This window comes from Ovis aries, chromosome 7 (assembly GCF_016772045.2).
Source record: "Ovis aries strain OAR_USU_Benz2616 breed Rambouillet chromosome 7, ARS-UI_Ramb_v3.0, whole genome shotgun sequence".
In the NCBI taxonomy this organism is placed as follows: Eukaryota; Metazoa; Chordata; class Mammalia; order Artiodactyla; family Bovidae; genus Ovis; species Ovis aries.
Window position 1 is genome coordinate 20712590 of NC_056060.1, and position 23569 is coordinate 20736158.

General features: G+C 56.2%; 2 protein-coding genes across 3 annotated transcripts; both read left to right on the forward strand.

The window, feature by feature from the left end:
- The first annotated feature begins 338 nt into the window (after positions 1-338).
- RABGGTA (Rab geranylgeranyltransferase subunit alpha) lies at positions 339-6073 on the forward strand. Of its 2 annotated transcripts, none has more exons than XM_027971588.2 (17): positions 339-569; positions 718-772; positions 932-1042; positions 1422-1546; positions 1737-1924; positions 2179-2382; positions 2688-2771; positions 2858-2940; positions 3029-3130; positions 3234-3339; positions 3436-3487; positions 3630-3718; positions 3821-3909; positions 4005-4121; positions 4738-4851; positions 5110-5197; positions 5849-6073. In XM_027971588.2, exons 2-17 carry the CDS (start codon positions 770-772, stop codon positions 5995-5997), a joined length of 1704 nt encoding a protein of 567 aa, XP_027827389.1. In that variant the 5' UTR covers positions 339-569; positions 718-769; the 3' UTR covers positions 5998-6073. The 2 variants fall into 2 exon arrangements, with proteins under 2 accessions (XP_027827389.1, XP_027827387.1); XM_027971586.2 differs by having other exon boundaries at positions 339-404.
- A 2278-nt stretch (positions 6074-8351) lies between these two features.
- TGM1 (transglutaminase 1) lies at positions 8352-22777 on the forward strand. Its single transcript, XM_004010301.5, has 15 exons — positions 8352-8452; positions 9180-9521; positions 9671-9859; positions 10835-11083; positions 11473-11591; positions 11699-11806; positions 12238-12412; positions 12820-12958; positions 13093-13196; positions 15834-15922; positions 16435-16588; positions 16696-16977; positions 17108-17268; positions 17595-17731; positions 22375-22777. The coding sequence occupies exons 1-15, from the start codon at positions 8428-8430 to the stop codon at positions 22598-22600; spliced, it is 2499 nt and encodes an 832-aa protein (XP_004010350.2). The 5' UTR covers positions 8352-8427; the 3' UTR covers positions 22601-22777.
- The last annotated feature ends 792 nt before the right edge of the window (positions 22778-23569 follow it).

A 23569-nucleotide genomic window follows, 5' to 3' on the forward strand; every position in this document is an offset into this window, starting at 1 on the left:
TTCATGTTAGGTTTGGCAACTAAGAGGTGGCCAGTGCGGTCAGAGTGAGGTCACTCGAGCGCTGAAAGGGTGGTTTCCGACTGTGGAAGAAATTTTTTCAACTGAAACGCAGTTTGAGCAGCTGGCTGGGAACTGCACCCCGCGCTGCTTTCCCGAGCTCATCAGAGTTAAGCGTTCACACTAACACACCAGAAGGCTAACAAGGACTTGGCGTTTTCGAACAGAGCGCGCAGGAATCCTGCGCAGGCGCTTCCGGAGTCGGAAGCTCTCCTGCGAGCCCCTCCCCAGGCCTGCAGAGGGCGCTGCGCCTCGGAGAAGCCAGAGCGTGACGCCGCTCTAGCCAGCGCTCGGGCTCGGTGGCGGGCGCCGCAGCTCCGCGTCCCGCTCGCCTCCTCCCAGCACAGGTGGGTCCGCCCGCGGGGGGCAGCAGTGCTTGGGAACCTTGGGGCGGGCGGGTAGCGGCAACCTCTGGGCACAGAGTGGTCTCCATAAGCTAAGTGCCCCAACTCGGGCCCAGCTCCGGCGGATCGGGCTGTAGGCAGGGCCGCACGTGTGCAAGACCAGTTCGGGTGGGTTCCTCCTGGACTTGCAGTGTCTGTCCCGGGACCCCTTAACACCCCAGGGGTCTCCGCCCGGGCTTGCTCACGGTTTCCTGGGGACATCGAGGGGCGGGGCTCCGAGGGGCGGGACTCCCATGATTGACACGTCTTTCGCCAGGTTTCACAGGCACCACTGGACCCTTCCCCTGCCCTGAATCTGAGCCAGCACCATGGTGAGAACCCTGAGCCCAGCTCCTCACCTCTGCATGCGCACGCCCTTGCCCTTGTCCGGCGTGGGCTTGCCTCCGTTTCCCGATATAAACCTGGGGCTCCGCAGGGGTGGTTCCGGTGGGTCTGCCCCAGCAAGGCAGCCTGCACTCTTGCAACCATAGCACGGGCGCCTGAAGGTGAAGACATCGGAAGAGCAAGCGGAAGCCAAAAGACTAGAGCGGGAACAGAAGCTGAAGCTATACCAGGCAGCCACCCAGACTGTCTTCCAGAAGGTGGGGCCCTCAGAGGTAGTCCCCTCCCACCGTGGCTCCCTTAGCATAGCACTTGACCAAGAACTGCGCCTTAGAGTCAGGTTGCTAGAATCCACATCTAGGTTCTATCACTTACTAGCTGTGTGTCCTTAGGCAAGCTACTGAATCTCTTTGGACCTCAATTTGCCCATCTGTAAAACAGGGCTAACGATTGTACTTACTGCATAAGGCTGTTGTGAAAATCAATGATTGCAAGATTACATATTATCCCATAAAGGGCTTTGTATAGTACTTGTAGTAAAGTGTGGCATTCACAGAACATTCAGTAGTTCTATTTATGTTATGGAGCTCTGTAGAAGAAGAGTGATGTGATCCCTGATCCTGTTATCTATCTTCTCAGCGCCAGGCTGGAGAGCTGGATGAGTCAGTGCTGGAACTGACAAGCCAGATTCTGGGAGCCAACCCTGACTTTGCCACCCTCTGGAACTGTCGACGAGAGGTGCTCCAGCAGCTGGAGGTCCAGAAGTATGTAGAGGTTTAGGGCCCAAGGAAGATGGCCCTCGCTCTGGCCCTGCCCGGCCTAGGTCCAGGGGTGGAAGAAGAATGGGGCAGCCAGGGGCATAGGCAGAGGGCAGTGGAGGGCTAGGTGCAAAAAGTCAAGGGTGAAATGAGACTGGGTGTTGGAGGGCCCTGACCCCCATTCCTCTGGGCACAGGTCCCCTGAGGAGTTGGCCGCTTTGGTGAAGGCAGAACTGGGCTTCCTGGAGAGCTGCCTGAGGGTGAACCCCAAGTCTTATGGTACCTGGCACCACCGCTGCTGGCTGTTGGGCCGCCTGCCAGAGCCCAACTGGGCCCGGGAGCTGGAGTTGTGTGCCCGCTTCCTCGAGGTTGACGAGCGGAACTGTACGTGCCTGCAGATTCTGTCTCTCTGCCTACACCTGCCCCATGTCCCGGTACTAGGGCCTCAGTAAGGTCCAGAGTTGGGAGGGATGGCCAGGATGGGTCCACTGAGCTGATGACACAAGGGATGACGAGGCCAAATGTGTCCTCCATGGAGGGCACAGAGGTGTTTCTTGGGGTCTCCAAGGGGATGCCACGGTCCCAGCCAGGCAGCTCTTGCCCTGCTTCTGAGATGTGTTGTCTGCCTATCCCCCCAGTTCACTGCTGGGACTACCGGCGGTTTGTGGCTGCACAGGCAGCTGTGCCCCCTGCAGAGGAGCTTGCCTTCACTGACAGCCTCATCACCCGAAACTTCTCCAACTACTCCTCCTGGCATTACCGCTCCTGCCTCTTGCCCCAGCTGCACCCTCAGCCAGACTCTGGACCCCAGGGGCGCCTCCCTGAGGATGTGCTGCTCAAAGGTAAGCAGGGTCAGGGAGTGCTTGAGAGGACTCTCCCATGCTGCCCTTCTGACCCTGATGCCTAGGCCTGCTCCTGAACCTACCACTCGGGAAAATGCCTGGCTCTGGGGATGCATAAGATCCAGCCCCTGGCTGCAGAGAGCCCAAGTGTCCACTTGGCTCCTGATGTACGCAGCCCCTGGGTAAGGCTGGCATATAAGTGAAACTGAAGGCAGGAAGTTCTCCAAAGAGAGGGCAGTATGTAGGGGTAGACAGGAGCCCAGAAGGGTCCTAACCAAAGCACCATGCCTCCTTGGCCCCTGCAGAGCTGGAGCTGGTGCAGAACGCCTTCTTCACTGACCCCAATGATCAGAGTGCCTGGTTCTACCATCGCTGGCTCCTGGGACGAGGTGAACAGTAGGGAAGAAGTGGGGGATTGGAGCCAAGAAGGAATGGAAGGATATTTAAGGAGACCTGAGACTGTTTCTTCTCACAGCTGATCCCCAGGATGCCCTGCGCTGCCTGCACGTGAGCCGGGATGAGGCATGCCTGACTGTCTCCTTCTCTCGGCCTCTCCTCGTGAGTCCCGAAGCTTTTGCTGAAGGGTACCGTGGATGGTGGGCCTGGTGCCGTTGGAGTGATGGTCTGTCTCTGTCCCCTGCATCAGGTGGGCTCCGGCATGGAGACCTTGCTGCTCATGGTTGATGAGTCACCCCTGGCTGTGGAGTGGAGGACCCCAGAGGGCAGGAACCGGCCTAGCCACGTCTGGGTATCCCAGGGTTGGTGGGTGGAGTCGGGGCTGGGACAGGGCTGGGGTGGGACAGTCAGAAAAGTGGTGCAGCCTGGGCTTTCTCTTAACCCCGTGCTCCCAGCTCTGTGACCTGCCCGCCACCTCCCTCAACGACCAATTGCCCCAGCATACATTTCGTGTCATTTGGACAGCAGGCGATGCCCAGAAGGAGTGTGTGCTCTTAAAAGGTGAGCCAGCCTGCAGCCTCCCCCCTTTGCAGCAGCGCCCCCAATCCCTGTCTTCGTCTCATGGGTGTCCTCTCCTACCCCTGCTCTGTCTCTCAGGCCGCCAAGAGGGCTGGTGCCGGGACTCCGCCACGGATGAGCAGCTCTTCAGGTGATGAGCACAGGGAAGCACACGGATAGGAGCAGGGCTGTGCACTCTGGGCAGCTGGGTGGGGTGCTGAGGGCTCAAGCAGATGTCTCAGACTGGCTACTGGGGATGACCAGCACTGCTCCCCCACCCTGCCCACCCTCAGGTGTGAGCTGTCAGTGGAGAAGTCCACCGTGCTACAGTCGGAGCTGGAGTCCTGTAAGGAGCTGCAGGAGCTGGAGCCTGAGAATAAATGTGAGGCCCGATTCCCCCGAGCTCCTGCTTCTCTGGGGGCCCATCCTAGGCAGGCTCCTTGCCAGGAGGATCCCTCTGTCCTAATCCCCACCCTCTCCCCAGGGTGCCTGCTCACCATCATCTTGCTGATGAGGGCGCTGGACCCCCTGCAGTACGAGAAGGAGACCCTGCAGTACTTCCAAACCCTCAAGGCAAGCTGGGTCCGCGGGAGTTGGCACCGGGGCAGCCCAGCACGCAGCGGCCAGGCAGCTGACACACAGCCCCTGTGCTCTCTTCTCCCCGCCAGGCTGTGGACCCAATGAGGGCAGCGTACCTGGACGACCTGCGCAGCAAGTTCCTGCTGGAGAACAGCGTGCTCAAGATGGAGTACGCGGAGGTGCGCGTGCTGCACCTGGGTCACAAGGTAGGGCGTGCGCATGCGCCTCCCCCACCCTCACCCCGCTGGCCCGCCTCCCTCTTCCTCAGGACCGGCTGTGTCTATATCTGCTCCTCAGGCCTCAGCCAAGACACTCACCGTCCCCCGCTTTGCCTTCCATCTCACGTGCCCTTCTGGACATTTCTTCCTTAGCTCATTCCATGCTTCTCTCCCTGGGGCAGACCCCAACACCTAACAGCTGAATAGTTCTCAGAGATTCCTGACAAACTCCTGACTCTGTTTTTCCTCTGTAGTCGTTCCTAATCAATCTCCCCAACACGTTATTTTTATCACGGTGCTGCTGTCCACCTTTGCTCCCACCAATCCAACTCCGGGCTCACTGGGCCCTCTCCCACTGGTATCTGTGTTCATACCAGCACCGTGTACCTGCCCCGCTCCCTGCACTACAGGCCACCCCGACCCCGTGTCCCTGATCAGGAGCATGTACTACTGGGGGTGGTGAGGTATGCTTCCCAGCTGCTCCCTCCTGTCCTCAGCTGGGGACCCCCCAGGGCCTGTGTGGGGCGCACTGGGCAAAGGCCTGATAAACGACAGCTGAGAGCTGTCCGCCAGGCCTCGCTGGGTATCTCGTCCCCCTCCTCAGGATCTGACGGTGCTCTGCCATCTGGAGCAGCTGCTCTTGGTCACTCACCTTGACCTGTCACACAATCGTCTCCGAGCCCTGCCCCCTGCTCTGGCTGCCCTGCGCTGCCTTGAGGTAAAGCCCCCAATCCTCTGTCATTGTTCTGGGTTTCCCTTTCCCCTTCCTCCACCTCACAAGTCACTCCACCCTACTAAGAGATGCCCGGGTCCTCCCAGCCCCCACAGATGACCCCAGCCTTCTCTTCTGTCACCCAGCCTGACCCCAGGAGCCTTTCCATGCCCTGTAAGCTGATCACCCTGGGCTCCCCGGTGGCTTGTACAAATCCCATACTGACAGCTGCCTGCCTACCTGCCTTGTCTTCCCTGCTCCCAGGTGCTGCAGGCCAATGATAACGTAATTGAATCCCTGGATGGTGTCACCAACCTGCCCCGGTTGCAGGAGCTTGTCCTGTGTAACAACCGTATCCTTCCGTCTGGGTGCCATTCAGACAGCAGGGAGGGCAAGGTGCCACACCAGGAAGGGATGGCCAAGAGGCAGGGCGGGCATGCCCCGGGCGTGAGGAGGGGGCATTGGCCATCTGAACTGAGAAGAGGATAGTCTGGCGCTGTATGAGGCTGTCATTGACTCTCACTGGTAGAGTTTTGCAGGATGGAAGGAAGTGACTCCCTCAAACCTAAGTTCACAAACCACTGCCTACAGATGTTCTTGGGTACCACATCGTATGTTTAAAATCAGGAGGTTTTATATTCTTTAAAAATCTAGAATTCTGATTATTCTCAAATGTGTAAGTTGAAGCACGCTTTGGCCTGCATTTCCACTTGGGAGCCCTTGGCCACTGATGAATCATGGGCGCCTCTGCAGCAGGGGCTGGCTTTCCCCTTGGCCATAGTTTCCACCACTCCTCCGGGACCATATCCCCTCAGGGTCCTGTGCCTCCTGCCTGGCTCCCAGGGGCAGGTATCTGCAGCCTAGAGGCCTGTGTCCTACAGTGAAGTGGCCAAGGGGCCCATCCAGCGGGCTGCTCAGTAGCAGTGCTCGATCTGCAGTGACAGGTGTTCAGGAGCAGGCGGATCTGGAGAACCAGCTGAGCTTTCCTTGACTCCTGCCCAAGGCCTCCAACAGCCTGCGGTGCTCCAGCCTCTCGCCTCCTGCCCCAGGCTGACCCTCCTCAACCTGCAGGGCAACCCGCTGTGCCAGGCGGAGGGCAGCTCGGAGCACTTGGCCGAGCTGCTGCCTTCGGTTAGCAGCATCCTCACCTAAGAGGCCCTGCCCCCACCCTTGCCCTTTAACTTATTGGAACTGAATAAACAATGAGGAGGTCCCTGAGCACTGCTAAGCTGCTGCCGCCACCACCGTTATTGCTGTCACCACTGCTTTTCTGGACAAGAAAAGGAGAGAGATATGTCGGCTCCCCCGCTGTGCTTCCGTTTCATGCTCAGTCTTGCTGTTCCCTGTCGGGGAGAAGCAGAACCTCCATGTTGGGGGCAGAATCAGGGCCACGGCTGGATTGGAGTCTGCCTTCTGCTTTGGGGCTGGGCTGCGCCTAACCTCCAGGCTGGCATCAGGTTTGGGTTCAGGTTCTAGTTTGAGTGGGGCTACAAAGCACCTGGAAGTCTCTCCAACTAGAAAGGCTGAGAGAAGTTTCTTCTGTGATCTGTGTCCCTTCCAGACACCCTGTCTGCCCTGGCTCTCCTTCACCAAAGCTGTTCCCAGGAGGTGTGTTCAGGGTGCCCTGGCTCCACTGTCTTATAACAACACTATTAGTCTCCATGAGTAGCATGCCCAGGATAAAGAGCGCTTGAAAATACTTGATCCCATTTGATCCCCGCAAGCTCTCAGGGCTGAGATGATTAGGCCCATTGTGCTGATGAGGAAACTGCTGTTCAGACGTACCCAAGGTTGCTGAGCTCAAGTGCTGGAGCCAAAGCTGTCTCTGTAACTTGGTCTGGGATTCCAGATTCATGTTCTTGCTTCTGGATTGGGCAGAACCTGGCCTTAGCTCCTAAAGTACAAAGATAGTGTCTTTTCCCAGGGTCCCCCCTCCAACACACACAAGTACCTTGTCCTGACTCTGAAAGCCCTGCGGCACTTGAGCCTCCTGGGACGAAAGGGGAGTGGCTCAGGGGTGAGGGCCCTGAGTCAAACCTGGCTGGGTGGGGAAACAGAAAGATTGATTGAAACAGGAGGGAGAGAATGTGACCAGGCATTTTCCTGTTTCCCTGAGAATCTACCTGGGCCTACATGTACACACACTGGACTCTCAGGGCCCTCCCTGTCCTTTCTGTATCTGGAGTGATATACAAACAGCCTTCCGTGAAGCCCTTTGGCTGACCTGCCTGGAAATTTTATTTCTGCTAGTGTGATTTCTATTCTTGAATGTGCTGGAGGTGGGGTTAGCCACCCCCTGCCAGGTCTGGAGCTTAGACTTGGACAGGAAAAGGTCATGAAGATGCGGAGGGCTCTGCTAGGTCCTGGAGCCTCTGTCCCCACTCCCCTAGGCACCTCCCTGCCACATGCATCACCAAACTCAGCCTCTCCTCCAGGCAGCTTCCTTGTATCTCCTTGCCCTCCCTGTTTTTACTGTCTTCTGTTCAGTGTCCCATGGGCAGAGCTGGGACAATGGCAGGATGGAGAGAAGAGAACCTAAGAACAGGGTCCCAACCTTCCGGAAGATGCCTGACCTCCTCTTTGCCTTGGGGTTCTGTTGGTGGCCTCTGTGGTGTTTCTCTCAGGGTTGGGATGGAATTGGGCAGGTGCCTGCAGCCGGTTGGTCAGGATTCCTAGGAAGAATTCCAAGTTGAGAACTCCGGCCTCCAGCTCACCAGACATTTGTCTCAGTGGAAGAAAGGGGTACTCTGCAGACTGGGGAGAGAGACTTCATTTCCACCTGAGCCCCAGAGCAAAGACTAAAGTCACCTCCAAACCCCTGGGGGTTGGGGAAGGGTGACCATTAGAAAACGAGATCGCTTCCACTCTGACCTTCCTAATCCCAAAGGTGGAGGGACCCAGGGAGCAGGAAGCAGCTCTCACTCATACTGGGGGCTTGGCGGAGCCAGAGGAAGAAGGAGGAACAGGTGGATGGTAGGGTCAGAGGATCTGGTAGAGCCGGCAGGTCAAGGGCTGGCTGGTGGAGCCAGTCTGAGGGCCAGGTGCTGATGTCACCAGTCTCTAACAACTTGGGATCCAGGGACCTCCCTGGGCTGGACAGGTCCTAGAGCCAGCCCATGGACAGTTTCAGAGACACAGGCAGGCAGCCTGGGCTTGGGAACAGCAAGTCTGCTGGATAGAGGTGGCCCCTGGCCCATTGCCCTCTGAGCTTCTCCATTGAGAATGTGTCTCTGATGCACCCAGTTTGGCAGGCAGCATCCCCCAGACAGGTGATCGCCCCGAGTCTTTCCAACTTGAGCCCTCACAGATACCAACCGCGCCCTCTCCCTACTCGTCGGTCCTTAGTTCCTCGAAAGGGGAAAAGAGGGTGTGGCCCAGAGTCATTTCCCGGCCCCCAGACGCTGGACCTCCTCCCCCAAGTGGGGGTGACGAAGCAACCTTCCTCTTCTTCCCAGAAGCTCGGCCCCGCCCTCCCCCCTTAAAAACCACTTACCGGCCCGCCCCACGCTTTCCATTCGAGCGGCGGAGTCTGTCCCGTCCCATCGGTCCCGACCTGTTCCACCTCCGCTGCGGGACTCAGAGATGTCGTCGCCAACACCTTCATCAGGTGAGGGGCTCCGACGGGGCACTGCGATGCTGAACCCCAGCGATGCTGTCTGGGGGGCCGAGGTCGGGTCCCAACAAGGTGGAGTGTGGGCCAGCCAGAGCCTGTCCGCCCCAGCGAGGCTCCCGGCGACCAGAGATCCCCTGCCTGGGAAGACTGACTGCAGGCACCTCCACCCCCTTCCCCTCCCAGCAGCTGCTCATGGGTGTTTGACCCGACAACGTGGGAAAATGCCAGGACCCCCAGTGGTGAATGTCACTCATCTAATTCGGGGAGCAGTGGGTGGGGGATTCCTTCTAAGCAATGGTCCTTGAGGCTTCAGCATTGGATCTCCAGACTGAGGAGCTGGCAGGGGGAGCAGGCTCAGGATGGTCTGTGCTGCCGCCTCTCGAAGCGGTGACAAGCGTGCACTTGTTTCCCGGGATGAGTCTGGGAGCAGGTTTCTGGATTGGGCATCTGCTTTGAAGGATGTCCCTGTGAGGGTGAGAGGGGAAAAAGACTCATCTCTCTAATGTGGGAAGTTTCTCTAGGTGAGTGAGAGGAGTCTTTGGGGGAAGGTCTCTGGGTGGATCTGAGGGAATCTCAGGGTCAGGGTCAGATCACCTGTCATCTGGCTGGGACGGAATCAGCTCTCTGGATGGAGGGTTTCTGAGTGAGCTGACTGGAGCATCCTGTAGGGGTAAAGGAGGTCTGAGTGAGTGATCAGAGCCTCCTTGCCTCTTCCACATAGGGGGTCCTCGCTCGGATGTCGGCCGCTGGGGTGGAAACCCCTGGCGGCCCCCCACCACCCCTTCTCCAGAGCCGGAACCAGAGCCAGACAGACGTTCTCGCCGCGGGGGCCGATCCTTCTGGGCTCGCTGCTGCGGCTGCTGCTCTTGCAGGAATGCAGAAGACGATGACTGGGGGCCTGAGCGCCGCGGAGACCGGGGAGGTCGAGGGTCTGGCTCCAGGAGTCGAAGACCCGACTCCCGGGGCTCAGACTCCCGCGGCTCAGACTCCCGCCGCTCAGACTCCCGCCGGCCTGGCTCCCGGGGCAGCGCTGTGAACGCAGCTGGAGATGGCACCATCCGGGGTGAGGCCCACCTGGCCATGCTATCTGAGAGCCAAAAAGCCTTAATTGGGCCTGAGGCTCATTCTGACATCTCTGGGGGCCTGGGAGGCTGGTGGTGGGGGCCTAGACACCCTGTGGGGCTCTACTGAGCCAGAGCTGTGGCCTTGCAGACGGAATGCTGGTGGTCACTGGCATGGATCTGCTGAGTTCACGCTCAGACCAGAACCGCCGAGAGCACCACACAGACGAGTTCGAGTACGATGAGCTGATTCTCCGCCGTGGGCAGCCTTTCCATATGGTCCTCTTCCTGTCTCGTCCCTATGAGTCCTCCGATCATGTCACCCTGGAGCTGTGCATCGGTCAGTGAAGCCTGCAGTGGGGGATGGGGATGGTGGTGGTGAAGACCCCAGGTAGGGTGGAGTAGGAATAGGGAGCTGGTTAGCAGGGCTGCCAGCCCTGGTATTAGGGTCACAGGGATGTCTTTAGGCTCCTCCCTTGCCCCACTCCTCGCCCCTGCCAGCTAAGGCAGGTGTAATCATGTAAGTATGTCCCCCGGAGGGAGGGTCTTGGCTTCCTTGTTTTCATTTCCTAAACTCACCCTCTCCAAGCCTCCAGGAGCATTTGTCTCAAGATACTTTTCCTTTGGATCCTTACTACCGCATCCTCTCCAGTGTTGCTGCTTTTGTGTATCTTTCTTTCTGGGTCTGCCCTCCTTCCCCAGGATGTGACTTCACTCTCTGTCCAACTCTGTCTCTCTGTCCCCATGGCCCAGGGCATGTGCCTCCCTCATTGCATTGCTTGGTGGCCATTGACTGCCTAGGCTGGTGATTATGCTGCCGCCGGGGGCGGGTGACTCCTGGTACCCTTTGATTAGGGCCTAGCCTTGCCCACCCCAGCCTCTAATTTCCCAGGTACCCTTACCACCTCCAGCAGGGATGCCTTGGGCTCTGGAAGCTGCAGCCTCAGAGAGCGGGCAGGCTTTCAGGACAGGAAACTGTGTTTTCATGTGGGGTGGGGACACCTAGACCCAGACAGGGTGGCTCTGCTCCTCCTGCCCAGATACTGGCACAGTCAGGCAGGTGGAGGGTGACGGTGACCTGGTCTCTTCTACTCACCTCCGAGTTAAGTGCGAGGGAACAGGTTTGGGATGTTGGACTGGAGCTCTGCCCTGACATGTGGGCATGCGTCGGGTGGGGACAGAGCTATTCTCAGTCTGGCCCAGGCAGTTGTCCAACTTGGGACACACATCCTGGGTGGGGCTGAGAGAAGTCCAAGGCTCCATCCCCCTGCTTCAAGTGGGCTGCAGCAGCTAATCAGTGTTTCCCCCATGGCAGGAAACAATCCCGAGGTGGGCAAGGGCACCCACGTGATCATCCCGGTGGGCAAGGGGGGCAGTGGAGGCTGGAAGGCCCAGGTGACCAAGTCCAGCGGGCAGAATCTGAACCTGCGGGTCCACACCTCCCCCAACGCCATCATCGGCAAGTTTCAGTTCACTGTCCGCACACGCTGCAAAGCTGGAGAGTTCCAACTGCCCTTTGACCCCCGCAACGAGATCTACATCCTCTTCAATCCCTGGTGCCCCGGTGAGCTGCTGGAGTAAAATGTGGACAGGAGGGGAGGGCATGTAGGGTTTCCTTTGCTAGATCTGGGTACGCGCCTGGGTGCCTAGCCCTAGGAGAAGCCAGCTTCCCAGTGTCCAGGTGAGGGGACCTCAATGCAAGACGTAGAGAAGTGACCAGCCCAAGGTCACAGAGCTGCATCACCTTTCCTAGTGAAGGGCCCTGGTGACAGCCACCCTTTTCCCATTGTCCCCTATCCTGTTTACTCCATCCGTCCTGGAAGCAGTGCTGCCAGGTTAGAGGTGTCCCTGCTCTTCCTCTGCAGTCATGAGCCCTGCAGAAGCAGCCAAGGGGCAGGTGGGACCCAGGGAGAGGGCTGAAGGGGACCAAGCATATGTGTTTTGGGGACACAGAGGACATCGTGTATGTGGACCATGAGGACTGGCGGCAGGAGTATGTGCTTAATGAGTCTGGGCGAATTTACTATGGGACAGAAGCGCAGATTGGCGAGCGGACCTGGAACTACGGCCAGGTAGGGTTCGCTGGGGCCTCGTGCACTCGGGGGCACTAGAGGCAGGTGAGGCGGGGTGGCGGCGCAGGTGCTAGCCTAAGGGTCACCTCTGCCCTGGCTCCCCCTAGTTTGACCACGGGGTGCTGGACGCCTGCCTGTACATCCTGGACCGGCGGGGCATGCCCTATGGAGGCCGCAGGGACCCCGTCAGTGTCTCCCGGGTCATCTCTGCCATGGTGAGCTCCCTTGAGCCTCTGAGACCTACTGAGTGTCTGCCTGCTGTCTCCCTCCCCCATTCCTACCATTTCTGATTCTTCCAGGACCCCAGCCCTGTCCGTGCCCTTGCAAAAGGTACGGTGGGAAGGGATCTCACTCATCTCCCCTCCCAGCCTGCCCCCTAACCCTCCCCTTCCTGGCTCTAGTTCCAGCTCTTGTGGAATGTAGGGCCAAACCCCAAACTTGGCACACCCAGGATTCACATTCCTGTGTCAGACCAGGATGGGGGGGCAGAGGGCTGTGGGAGGGGCAGGCAGGACTCAGGCTGCCTCCGAATCTTGAGCGTTTAGGGGTGAGGGGTGGTTGCAGGGCCAGGGGCTAGGCTGGGGGCCACAAAGCAGGTCCTGAGCCTCTTCCCCAACTCTGCCCCACCCCATCCTGTCCTGGACAGGTGAACTCCTTGGATGACAATGGGGTCCTGATTGGGAACTGGTCTGGAGATTATTCCCGCGGTACCAACCCATCAGCATGGGTGGGCAGCGTGGAGATCCTTCTCAGCTACCTACGCACCGGCAACTCTGTCCCCTTCGGCCAGTGCTGGGTCTTCGCCGGTGTGACCACCACAGGTAGTGGAGGGATGGGACGCGAACCGCCTGGGCTCTACACGGAGGATGGAAGGAAGCTAGGCTCCACCTTCGCGAGCCCAGCCCAGTTGCGGCTACAGTGCAGGGACAGGCGGGGGTGGCTGGCAGGCTGGCCTTAATTATCATTAATTAGTGTTAACAACCCAGAAAGGCCTAGAGGAGAGGAGGGAGAAGGGACAGGCAGGCACAAGGCCAGGCAGGTAGCCTGGCTTCCCCTAACCCCCAACACTCCCTGGCTCGGTGAACTTCTGACTCTAGTGACCCCTGACCCAGCTTGGCAACCCCAGTTGCCCTTGTCCCCTTGCTATTCCTGACCTCATGCCTCACCTGCCCTTTACCCCTGCCCTGGCCCAGGGCCCTGAACCCCAACCCTGGCTGCCCCCCCACAGTGCTGCGCTGCCTGGGCCTGGCCACCCGTACTGTCACCAACTTCAACTCCGCGCACGACACAGACACTTCCCTCACCATGGACATCTACTTTGATGAGAACATGAAGCCCCTGGAGCACCTGAACCATGATTCTGTCTGGTGAGGCTGGGGCTGGGCTGGGCTGCCTGTCCCTGCTGGTGACCGGAGATGCGAGTCCTGGATGCCGAGAGCTGGGGATGCTGGGGAGGCCCCAGGCAGGCAGCCCACTGAACCCTCCATCTGCGTTCATCCAGGAACTTCCACGTGTGGAATGACTGTTGGATGAAGAGGCCAGATCTGCCCTCAGGCTTCGATGGGTGGCAGGTTGTGGATGCCACACCCCAGGAGACCAGCAGTGGTGAGCAGGGCCCCTGCCTGGCTCCCAGATCCCTTTGGGGGCCCCTCCCTGTGTCCCCAGCTAGGGGAACAAACTCCAGTGTCCTGGACGGGGCCTTGGAGTCAGGTCCTTTCGTTCCACAGTTCTTCAGACGGACTCATGAGGACAATCACCATGTGACCCTTCATTTATTTTCACCTTTCTGCATAATTATTAGCCCCAATTTTATTTATTTATAATGGTTATTACACTCAGATGGCTCAAAAGTCCCAAGATTTGAGAGAATTCAGTGAGAGGTTTCCCTCGCCCGACAAACCTGCTTTTCCCACTTACATTTTTATTTACATGTCCTGGAGGTAATTAATTGAAAGACCTTTTTAAACCATATATATATAGTTCAAAAAGTCACTATTTTAAGTGAAGAGCTTCCCAGGTGACTCAGCGGTAAAGAATTCGCCTGCCAATTCAGGAGATGCAGGTTCATTCCTTGGCTTAGGAAGATCCCCTGGAGGAGGTCATGGCAACCCACTCCAGTATTCTTGCCTGGAGAATTCCACGGACAGAGGAGCCTGGTGGGCTATAGTCCATGGGGTTGTAATGAGTTGGACACAACTGAGTGACTAAGCACATTTTAAGTAAAACATGCTTGGAAGAAAAAAAATAGAATTGCATAACGTAAAATGTAAAACTTCCTATTCTCTCCCAGGTGGTTTCAGTTTTGTTTCAAGGAAATTTCTAGACCTGAACTCCAGGAACAGATTCCAGAAATCTGTGTGTTTTTGAAAGTTCCCCTGGTGATGTTGCGGATCAGCTGGGTTAGAGGCTTTCTCTAGGGCACAGTGTTAGGTCAGCAGCAGGGTGAACCCAGCCCCTAACTTCCTCTCTTTTGACACATATTCTTGCTTTTACCAAGTTCTTCTCATTGCTCCACTGAGTTATATGTATGGTATGGGGAAAAAATCAGGGTTCAGGTAGGTTCAAAGGAGGTAACAGCTTCTATAACCCAGTCCAGCCTAAGAAATAATCACTGATGGCATAACCTACTAGTCTCTTCTCTGCAACATATGTTTCTGCAAAAATCAGATCTCCCCAGACTTTCCTGGTGGTCCAGTGGTTAAGACTCCTCACTTCCACTGCCAAGTCTGCAGGTTCAGTCCCTGGTGGGGGAAGTTTTGCATGCCGTGAGATGTGGTCAAAAACAAAATTAGGTCTCAAACAGGTCCCCCACACCCTTCCCACTTAATAATCTGGCCCCAGGTGGCCCCCACCTGCCCCTCCAGCTGCTTCTCCCCTCCCTGCATCCCGCTTCTCCCTTCCTCACCCTGAGTCAGATAGCCCTCTCCTAGCCTACCTTCCTCTTCTGGTCTTGACCAGACCCCTCCCTCCCAGTCATCTCTGTGAATAGTGCCCCCTGAGTTATACAACCCCAGAGACGCCTGTGATATTGAAAGAGCCTGTCACAGGACACCAGGAGACATGAGTTCCAGTCCCTGCTCTAGGAAGTGGGTGGGCTAGGTGGCAGGCAGGGATTCTGAGGCCAGCCAGGGCTTGATTCTAGCTTGATCACTTCTTAGATATGTCATCTTAGGCCAGTTCCTTGCACCTTTGGGCTCTGGTGTTCTTGTTTGTAATATGGGGATGATGTATACCTTATAGGGTGATTGGGAGGATCAAACGAGAAGCATATTAGACTAGCAGCATGGCTGGAGCTTAGTAGCTACTTGGTAAGGATTAGCTCCTTCCAGTCTCTCTGTGTCCGGCTGTCTTACGTCCTCGCATTCACTTTGCCTTGCTGAGCCTATTTCCCCATCTGTAAAAGAAGACCCTAGTTTGAGGTATTTTCTAAGATTCCCTCCTGTTGGACAGCCCTCACTTCCTGTTCTGTGTCCTCTCAGCCACACCTCCTCTCTATCAACCTGTCTCCTCCAGAAAGCCCTCTGGAGCATGTTGAAGACAGACACTGTTTCCTACCAGCTCCCCAGTCACCTCCCCACAGAGAGGATACCATGGACTGTAGAGCTGAGGGTGGTTCTGGATCTTTCTGGAATGGTGACTGTGATGTCATCTCTCTCCCAGCTGGCAAGCAGAGCCATAATGGGCTCTGGGTTTGTTTTGATGTAGGATGGGGTGGGGGGGGTGGGGTCTTGACCTCTGGGGGTCATAGACAGCCGACATCCAGCTTCAGCCAGTGGAGGAAGTATGCCAGCAATTTGGTTACCAAGGCAGGCTTGTCCCCCTACACTTGTCGCTGCTCCCCACATCCCCACCAATGACTGAAGCAAAATAGAACTGCTCTCCCCTTTGTTTTCCCTCCCTGAGCTGGACTGTGAAGTCAAATTGGTCAGTCATGTCTGACTCTTTGTGACCCCATGCACTGTAGCCTGCCAGGTTCCTCCGTCCATGGGATTTTCCAGGCAAGAATACTGGAGTGGGTTGCCATTTCCTTCTTTAGGGGATCTTCCTGACCCAGGGATCGAACCCAAGTCTCCTGCATTGCAGACAGACTTTTTACCATCTGAGCCACCAGAGAATCCAGACTGGTGGGGGCTGAACCTGGGCAGTGGGGACTGGGTGGGCTTGGAAGGGTGGGCCCAGGATCTAGGGGTCCCACTCAGCCTCCCTGGATCTCTCACCCCTGTGGTGCCCTCACTCCCGTAGGCATCTTCTGCTGTGGGCCCTGCTCTGTGCAGTCCATCAAGAATGGCTTGGTCTACATGAAGTACGACACACCCTTCATTTTCGCAGAGGTGAGGGCTGTGCGCCCTGTGCCCTCGTGGGCATCCTGGGGAGACCAGGGCACTGGCGTTGGTCCTAGGTTCTCCAGGCATGCCCCACTGCTGACCAACTACCTCTGTGACCTTGGGCAGGTCACTCATTCTGCAAATCTTAGTTTCCCTAACTGTAAAAAGCCATAATAATGGCTGCCGTGCTTTCTGTGCTCGGGATCAAAAGAAGTAATGGGTATGAAACTGCTCTATAAGTCATGGAGTCAGCAAGTGAGTGCAAGGGATTACTGTTATTAATGCCCAATGCACTGTGCGGAGCCTCCCAGATCAACTTCTTTCCTGCTCTCTGGCCTTGTCTGGCTCAGCTTGAAAAGTCTCCCAGTTTCACTCGCCAGGAAGCTCCCAACCTTTGGATCCAGCCTTCCCTGCAGTTCCTAGGATCCCAGGAAGGCAGCTGGGGGGTCAGGCCCACCCTCAGACCCTCTGGCTCATTCATTCCGGATTCACACCCCTCAAAACTGCCCTCCTGACAGGTAAACAGTGACAAAGTTTACTGGCAGCGACAGGATGACGGCAGCTTCAAGATCGTGTATGTGGAGGAGAAAGCCATCGGCTCACTCATCATTACAAAGGCTATCGGCTCCAACATGCGAGAAGACGTCACGCACACCTATAAGCACCCAGAAGGTACCAGCTCCCCATCCCGGCCAGCTCTGGCCACAACCAAGGGTGCCTTCCAAGCGCCCGCCCACCCAGCAGCAGCTGTAAGCTCACCCTTGACCCTCAACCCCCAGGCTCAGAAGCAGAGCGGAAGGCAGTGGAGACCGCAGCCGCCCACGGCAGCAAACCCAACGTGTACGCCACGCGGGACTCGACGGAGGATGTGGCCATGCAGGTGGAGGCGCAGGACGCAGTGATGGGGCAGGACCTGACGGTCTGCGTGGTGCTGACCAACCGCGGCAGCAGCCCCCGCACCGTGAAGCTGCACCTCTACCTCTCTGTCACCTTCTACACCGGCGTCACGGGATCCGTCTTCAAGGAGAGCAAGAAGGAGGTGGTGCTGGCGCCGGGGGCCTGTAAGTGCCCCTTCCCCAGCCTGTAGCACCCCTCTCCATGTCTGGGTAGCCCAGGGCTGGGCACATGGAGACCCGGGGAGGCCGAGTCTGGGGAAGCAGGCCTCGGTGACGCCAGGCCTCTTCCCTGCAGCGGAGCGCGTGACCATGCCCGTGGCCTACAAGGAATACCGGGCCCAGCTCGTAGACCAGGGAGCCATGCTGCTCAACGTCTCAGGCCACGTGAAGGAGAACGGGCAGGTGCTGGCCAAGCAGCACACCTTCCGTCTGCGTACCCCAGACCTCAGTCTCACGGTAGAGCAGCGGGCTGGGCTGGGGGCAGATTGGAGGGCGAGGCACGGGGCACGAGGCCAGAAGCAGTGGTGGGAGGAGGTCAGGGACCAGCCTGGGCTCTTGGGCTTCGGTTCCCTGTTCTGGAAAATCAGATCTCATTTCCCTTACTCTGGAGTGGCTTCAGCTGGGGAGTAGGTTGGAGTTTCCTCTCTGGCTTTGGGTGAGGCAAGAATGTGGGCTCAGGGCGGTCTTCATTCTAAGGAGCTTTCCCTCCCTCTCTGGTGGGAGTGTCCAGTCCCATAAATTTGGCCCGAGGCTCTGATAATGGGGGTCTCTTTCTCTCTCAGTTACTGGGAGCAGCTGTGGTTGGCCAGGAGTGCGAAGTACAGATTGTCTTCAAGAACCCGCTGCCTGTCACCCTCACCAACGTCGTCTTCCGGCTCGAGGGCTCCGGGTTGCAGAGGCCCAAGATCCTCAATGTCGGGTGAGTGCAACCCCTCCTTCTGCCCCGGCCACTGCCCTTGCCAGCCTCCTGGCTGCATGGGTCCCACCTTTGTCCCTCTCCTGCTCAGGTCAGGACAGTAAGGTCTGTCACCTGGGGCCAGCCAGCAACACCTCCTGACTGAGTTCAAGAAGGCCTGCTTCAGGCAGTGCTCCTTGGTGTCCCTGCCCTGCCTTGCTGGCTTGTTAGGGAGCTAAAGCCTCATATAGGAATCACTAGCTATTTGTCACTACTGTTGCCCAGCACTCAAGAGTTGAGCAGGCACTTTCAGGAATGTAAGCTCCTTTGGAGATGCCCAGTACCCTTGAAAGTACATTAGAGATAATCATATGATGAGCTTCAGGTCCTGGCTTCTTCACTCATGGGCTGTGTGCTATATGTATGATCTTCTCTATGCCTCAGTTTTCTCACCTGTAAAGTGGGGATAACAGTAATAACCTGGCTCTGAGAATCACAGGAGACAATACATGTAAAGCCCTCAGCGTGGTGCTGGGCACAGCATCAGTGCTCTGCTGGTAGCTGCCCACCCTTTACAGATGGGGCGGCTGGTGGCCACATCTCCCAGAGCGTCTCGGCTCCTAAGGGGCAGGCTCCACTCCTCCGCCACGGTGCACACCTCACGCAGGCTCTCAAGCTGGTTGCTGGGCTGGTGTGGTGAGCAGAGTGAACAGTTCCTAAGGAAAGAGCCCTGTGCCTCAGGCCCTCATCCCACCTGCTGGGGCCTGATCCCAAGCCAGGGGAGGCTGTGTGCCCAGCAAGTGCCCAAGGTCGTGTTCCCGGGCCGTGCTGCCACCTCTGACATGGACTCACACATGCAGGAACAGGGACAGCAGAGAAGGCCAGAGGCTGACCTTTAAGATCAGCTTTCTGGTGACACGGGCAGGCATTTTCCTCATCCAATAAAGAGCACCCGAGGGAAAGTGACCACACTCACGGAGGGGCTGGGTGAGGAAACAGAGGGTCCCTGACCACCCTACCCATCCCTCTCCCCACACACAGGCTCTGCCTGGGGGTGGCTGCCACTTTCGCCAACAGACCAGAGCTGAAAAGGCTGCTGTTCTAGCTTTGCCCCATGCTGGGCTCCTGGGTGATGGGACACCTCACAAAGGAGCGCTCTCCTCCTGTCGCCCTAAAAGAGTTTCTGGCAGCTTAGAGAGCGGAGCGTGGAACTCCCAGGCAGCCTGCTTGCTGGGGTCTCGCCTGCCGCTGACAGGCAGAGGCTCCCTTGTCCTGAGGGGTCCCCGGAGCTGGGCTCCGCTCAGCTTCCCTGCCAGATCTTTGATTCTCTCCCCTTCCAGGGAGTAAGGCAAGGGCCACCCACACTCTGTACTGGAGACTCAGCCCCTCTCTTCAACTGTGGGCCCAGTCTCCCCACCAGTAAATGAGAGGGTTGGATGGTGGTTTCTCAAGGCAGGCCCTCGGTTGACATTCTGTGGCTCCTCCAGCTACTGTGAGCCCAGGCGGGGCCTCCAGCACAGGTGAGAGCCCCGAGCTGCTGATTTGGGTGTATTATTGGCTGGCCAAAAGGTTCGTTTGGGTTTTCCCCTAACATCTTAGAGAAAATCCCTGAACAAACTTCTTGGCCAACCCAAGCAATTCCAAAATTGGCATTACTTCACTCTCATTTGGACATCAAAGGCTGTGGTATGGAGCCTCATTATGGCATAAGGTGTGCCACCCCACCTGCTGACTGGCCACTTAATAAACATTCCAGCACTTACTCCTCCAGATGGCTGTTGTCACCACTAAAACAGGCACCAAGGGAAGCTAGAAGTCTGCTCCAAACCCTTCTGGGAATTTCCCCCAGAGCCTGAATCACATTCTCTAGAATGTCCTTAGGGTGGTCTTCTAAGGAAGTGGATTTGACTTTGGGGAAACAGCTTCAAGTCATTTAGAACTAAGACTGATTAATAAGGTAAATAAGTGAGCTAGGTGGGTCATAATGCCCTTTTCAATCAGAAATGAACCTTGGCTGTAAAGGAGGGACAGTGACTTGGCCAGGTGTGAGTGCACGCCCAAGTGGGTACATGTAATGTGTGTGGAGTTTTAAATGGCTGTGAAGGAAAATCTGAGAGGAGCTTTTTTAAATGTTCAGTGTGGTTGAACAAGAGCATAAACGCTAATTTTATGCTAATACTCAAATTAGCATCAAAGACAATGCTAATTTGGATGTCTAAGTTCTGATGTCCTGTCAGAGAGTTTTATTACTGGCACTCAGTATGTTGTGGGCTCATTCCAGCGTTAGTAGCTGATGTGTTTGCCTTAAGCTAGGGTGCAGCCAAGGTCTTGCCTGACACTAAGATCAGGGTAGGGAGAGATCTTGACATCCCTAGTTGGAACCTAGAGAGCAATTTATCTTGGAAATAATCTTATAAATAAAGGCTAGGCTCTGAAATCGTACAGTTCAATTACACATATGTGTGCTCAGTTGCTTCAGTTGTGTGACCCTATGGACTGAACCCCACCAGGCTCCTCTCTCCATGGGGATTCTCCAGGCAAGAATACTGGAGTGGGTTGCCATGCCCTCCTCCAGGGGATCTTCCCGACCTGCGGATCAAATCCTTGTCTCCTGAGTCTTCTGCATTGCAGGAAAATTCATTACCCCTGAGCCACTGGAGAAGCCCCACAGTTCAATTATAGTATGGGTAAATAGACTTTTGAAGGCTGGTCTGAACCCAAACAACCTTTAACCTCATATCAATGGAAAAGTGGGCGCAAATTAAAAACACAGATTTGTTACCAGGCAAAGTACAGCTTGGGGCTTCCGCTGTAACTCAGTGGTAAAGAAACCACCTGCAGTGCAGGAGCTGTAGGAGATGCAATTTCTGTCCTTGGGTTGGGAAGATCCCCTGGAGGAGGGCATAGCAACCCACTCCAGTATTCTTGCCTGGAGAATCCCATGGACAGAGGAGCCTGGCGGGCTTCAGGGCACAGGGTCTCAGAGTCGGAGATGACTGAGGCAGCTGAGCACGCACGCAGAGTATAGCCTACCTGTTAAGTTGTAGACTGAATTTCAAGTTGCATATTATGATAGAAAATCTAGAAATTAAGTCTACAACCTATCAGGTAGACATCTATCTTCCAGACTTTCCTACTTCTCACCTTCATAGAGCTTGGAAGCACCTTCAAGACCATCTGATCCCACCCCCTCATTTTATATTCACTTCCATTTTACATCAGAATGTGAGGATGACTGGTACGTGTTCTAAACTACACAGTTAATGGGGTAGAAGGAGTACAGAGTGGTCCAGGGACGTCCCTTGGCAGCAGGCTCCAAGCTAAATGTTTTTGCCCCAAGGAAATCCTTGATGTTGGGGTGTTGGCTCATTCTTTTGGAGGACTGTGGTGTTTGCACAAGTCTGGCTCCAGAAATGGTCCCCAAGGCAGGCTCAAGTTTAGCAGGGGCCAGAGGTAAGGGTTTCAGGCAGAGGCAGGAAAGGACAGATGCTAACAGGTGTGAACAACTGCAACATACATTCAATCACAGTCAGTATGCCTGTGGACTCGCAGATCGCTGGAGAAGCTCAGAGATTCATTTTCCTGAGGGTAGGAGGTGCTCCAGGGAGCCCTCACTTAAGAGGAAGGGTGAACTGGGTCTGGAGGCAGCCCAGGGGCAAGGCATGAAAACAAGGTGAATTCAGGAGAGGGGTGGAGCTCACTGGGGCTGGTGGGCAGGAGGAATGTGGTGGTAGTGGGGGGGAATGATCACAGGCAGGCGGGGTGAGTCAGAGTGACCCTGTGTGTCAGGTTACGGAGCTACAGTTTCGTCTGTCTCCTAAGCAACAAGGAAGCCAAGCCCTTGAAAGGCTCAGTTCACCTCTGAGGGATTGGAAAAATGAATGGAAAATGAGATGAGAGGCAAGGAGGGCAGATAGAAGGCAGGTGAAATTGTAAATTCCTGGAGGGTGATCTGGGACTAGAGGTGCATGGGAAGGAAGAAAATAAAGACACTGAGGTGTGTGTCTGTGTACACCAGCATGTGTATTTCTCTCACATACACACTTGGTGTGTGTCAATTTAATTTAAAGATGCCGCCTGTCTGTTCTTGGGAGGGACTCCAGTTTTGTTTGCTTGTCTTTTGGGGGACTCCAGTTTTGTTTTGTTTCGTTTTGTTTTGTTTTGTTTTTGAGATAACATCCTAAGAGGTGATGGTAGCAGAGAACTCCTTTTCTTCCACCTTCTTCCTTGGCAAGCCTGGAAGTATTTGGCAACACTGTGTCAAGCCCCAAAGTCTCCTTTTGAGGTTTCCTTGATCTTGGAAACCCATCAGGGCATGGGGCTGACCTGGTTGGGGCAGGAGCACTGGTGATGGAGAGGAGGGGGCTGTGCTCGCTCTTCGGCCCAGATGTTTGTGAGAGCAGGGAGGGAGGAGTGCTGAATGCCGAGGAGATTTCCAGCTCGGCAGCTGGCTGGGTAGCCGCTGATCACACTTTGTGGAGGCGGACTTGGGATTCAGGCTTTGTCCTCCGTCAGTAGGTTAGGTCGTGGGTGTAGAGATTCCAGCTGAGCCCAGAAATGCCGGAAGGGCTCCGCCTTCTGCTCCTTCCTTCCAGCTGCCCCATCAGCCCTTTCTCCCCACTCCGCACCCTGTCACCCCAGGCCCATGACCCTATCTCTGCCCACAGGGACATTGGGGGCAACGAGACAGTGACCCTGCGCCAGACGTTTGTGCCTGTGAGACCAGGTCCCCGCCAGCTCATTGCCAGCTTGGATAGCCCACAGCTCTCCCAGGTGCACGGGGTCATCCAGGTGGACGTAGCCCCAGCCGGCGGAGGCGGGGCCTTCTCAGACATTAGAGGCAGCGGTCGCTCACGGGAGACCATCCCCATGGCCTCTCGAGGTGGGGCTTAGCCCTGAGCCAGAAGCAATGGGACTGATGTCAGATGAGCAAGGACACTGCCTCAAGACAGGGGCCTCCGGCAGAGAGGCTCCCCAGGGGCTCAGGTGGGAGACCTGGGCCCCTGGGAGGAGCTGATCTCATTTGCACAGATGCTAGACGTAGATGCTAATAAACCGTTTTTTAATAAAGCTGCTGTTCTGTCCATGTGTCAGTCTATACCGAGCTAAGGAGTGTGGGCCCATGGCCTATCCTGGGGATGCAACTTGGCATTTCTGACACCCTTAGTTCTGAGAAGCGTGGTTGGCAGACCACCAGCGGCAGCCCTCAGCAGCTCTTAATGCGGGCCGCTTGGCATCAGGACAGCCTCCAGTGCTTCCCCCGCTAGTCTCCCCCCACCCCAGGGTGCTTCTACTGACCGAAGCCCTTCTGAAGCTACCTGGGCTGAGGGGGACTGTCCCTTCCACAGCACCCCCTGATGGAGAGAAAGAGCTAAATTCCCTTCTATGGGCACACGTTTGAGGTAAGAAATAGGCTGGACTTCTCTGGGAACAGCAAAACTCACTTTCCAGTATTGATCCTCAAATATCCTTGTCAAAGAATTTTTACGAAAGTAATATGTGTTCAGTGTTAAGCATTAAGAAAATACAGAAAATGGTAAAGGAGAAAATAACAATAATCCTCAACTCCCACCATGTACAGAAAGTAACTTAACATTGTTTCACATGCTGCTTGCCACCACCCCCCGGCACCCTGCCCATAAATTCCTACAGAGTTAAATATTCTTTGAAAACACCACGGTTGGAGACTAGATGGTAGACTAGGCCCTCCTGGTCCCTTGGATCTCCGGCTGCCCTTCTCACTCTCCAGCTGGTGCCTCTGCCTCTGCTCAGACTCGGCAGTTGGGGTGACTCAGGCCTCTGCCCTGGGCTGTCTGTCATCCAGCTACACTCTGCCAAGGTGAGCTCTGCCAGCCTTGAGGT

Bases quoted from the DNA above. Each gene is read 5' to 3' on its own strand.
- TGM1 (XM_004010301.5), top strand. From the start codon at position 8,428: ATGTCGTCGCCAACACCTTCATCAG. The intron at 15,923-16,434 runs GTGAGGGCTGTG...CCCTCCTGACAG, and splicing joins CACCCTTCATTTTCGCAGAG to GTAAACAGTGACAAAGTTTA. The intron at 16,589-16,695 runs GTACCAGCTCCC...CTCAACCCCCAG, and splicing joins CACCTATAAGCACCCAGAAG to GCTCAGAAGCAGAGCGGAAG.
- RABGGTA (XM_027971588.2), top strand. The intron at 1,043-1,421 runs GTGGGGCCCTCA...CTATCTTCTCAG, and splicing joins CCCAGACTGTCTTCCAGAAG to CGCCAGGCTGGAGAGCTGGA. The intron at 3,340-3,435 runs GTGAGCCAGCCT...TCTGTCTCTCAG, and splicing joins GGAGTGTGTGCTCTTAAAAG to GCCGCCAAGAGGGCTGGTGC.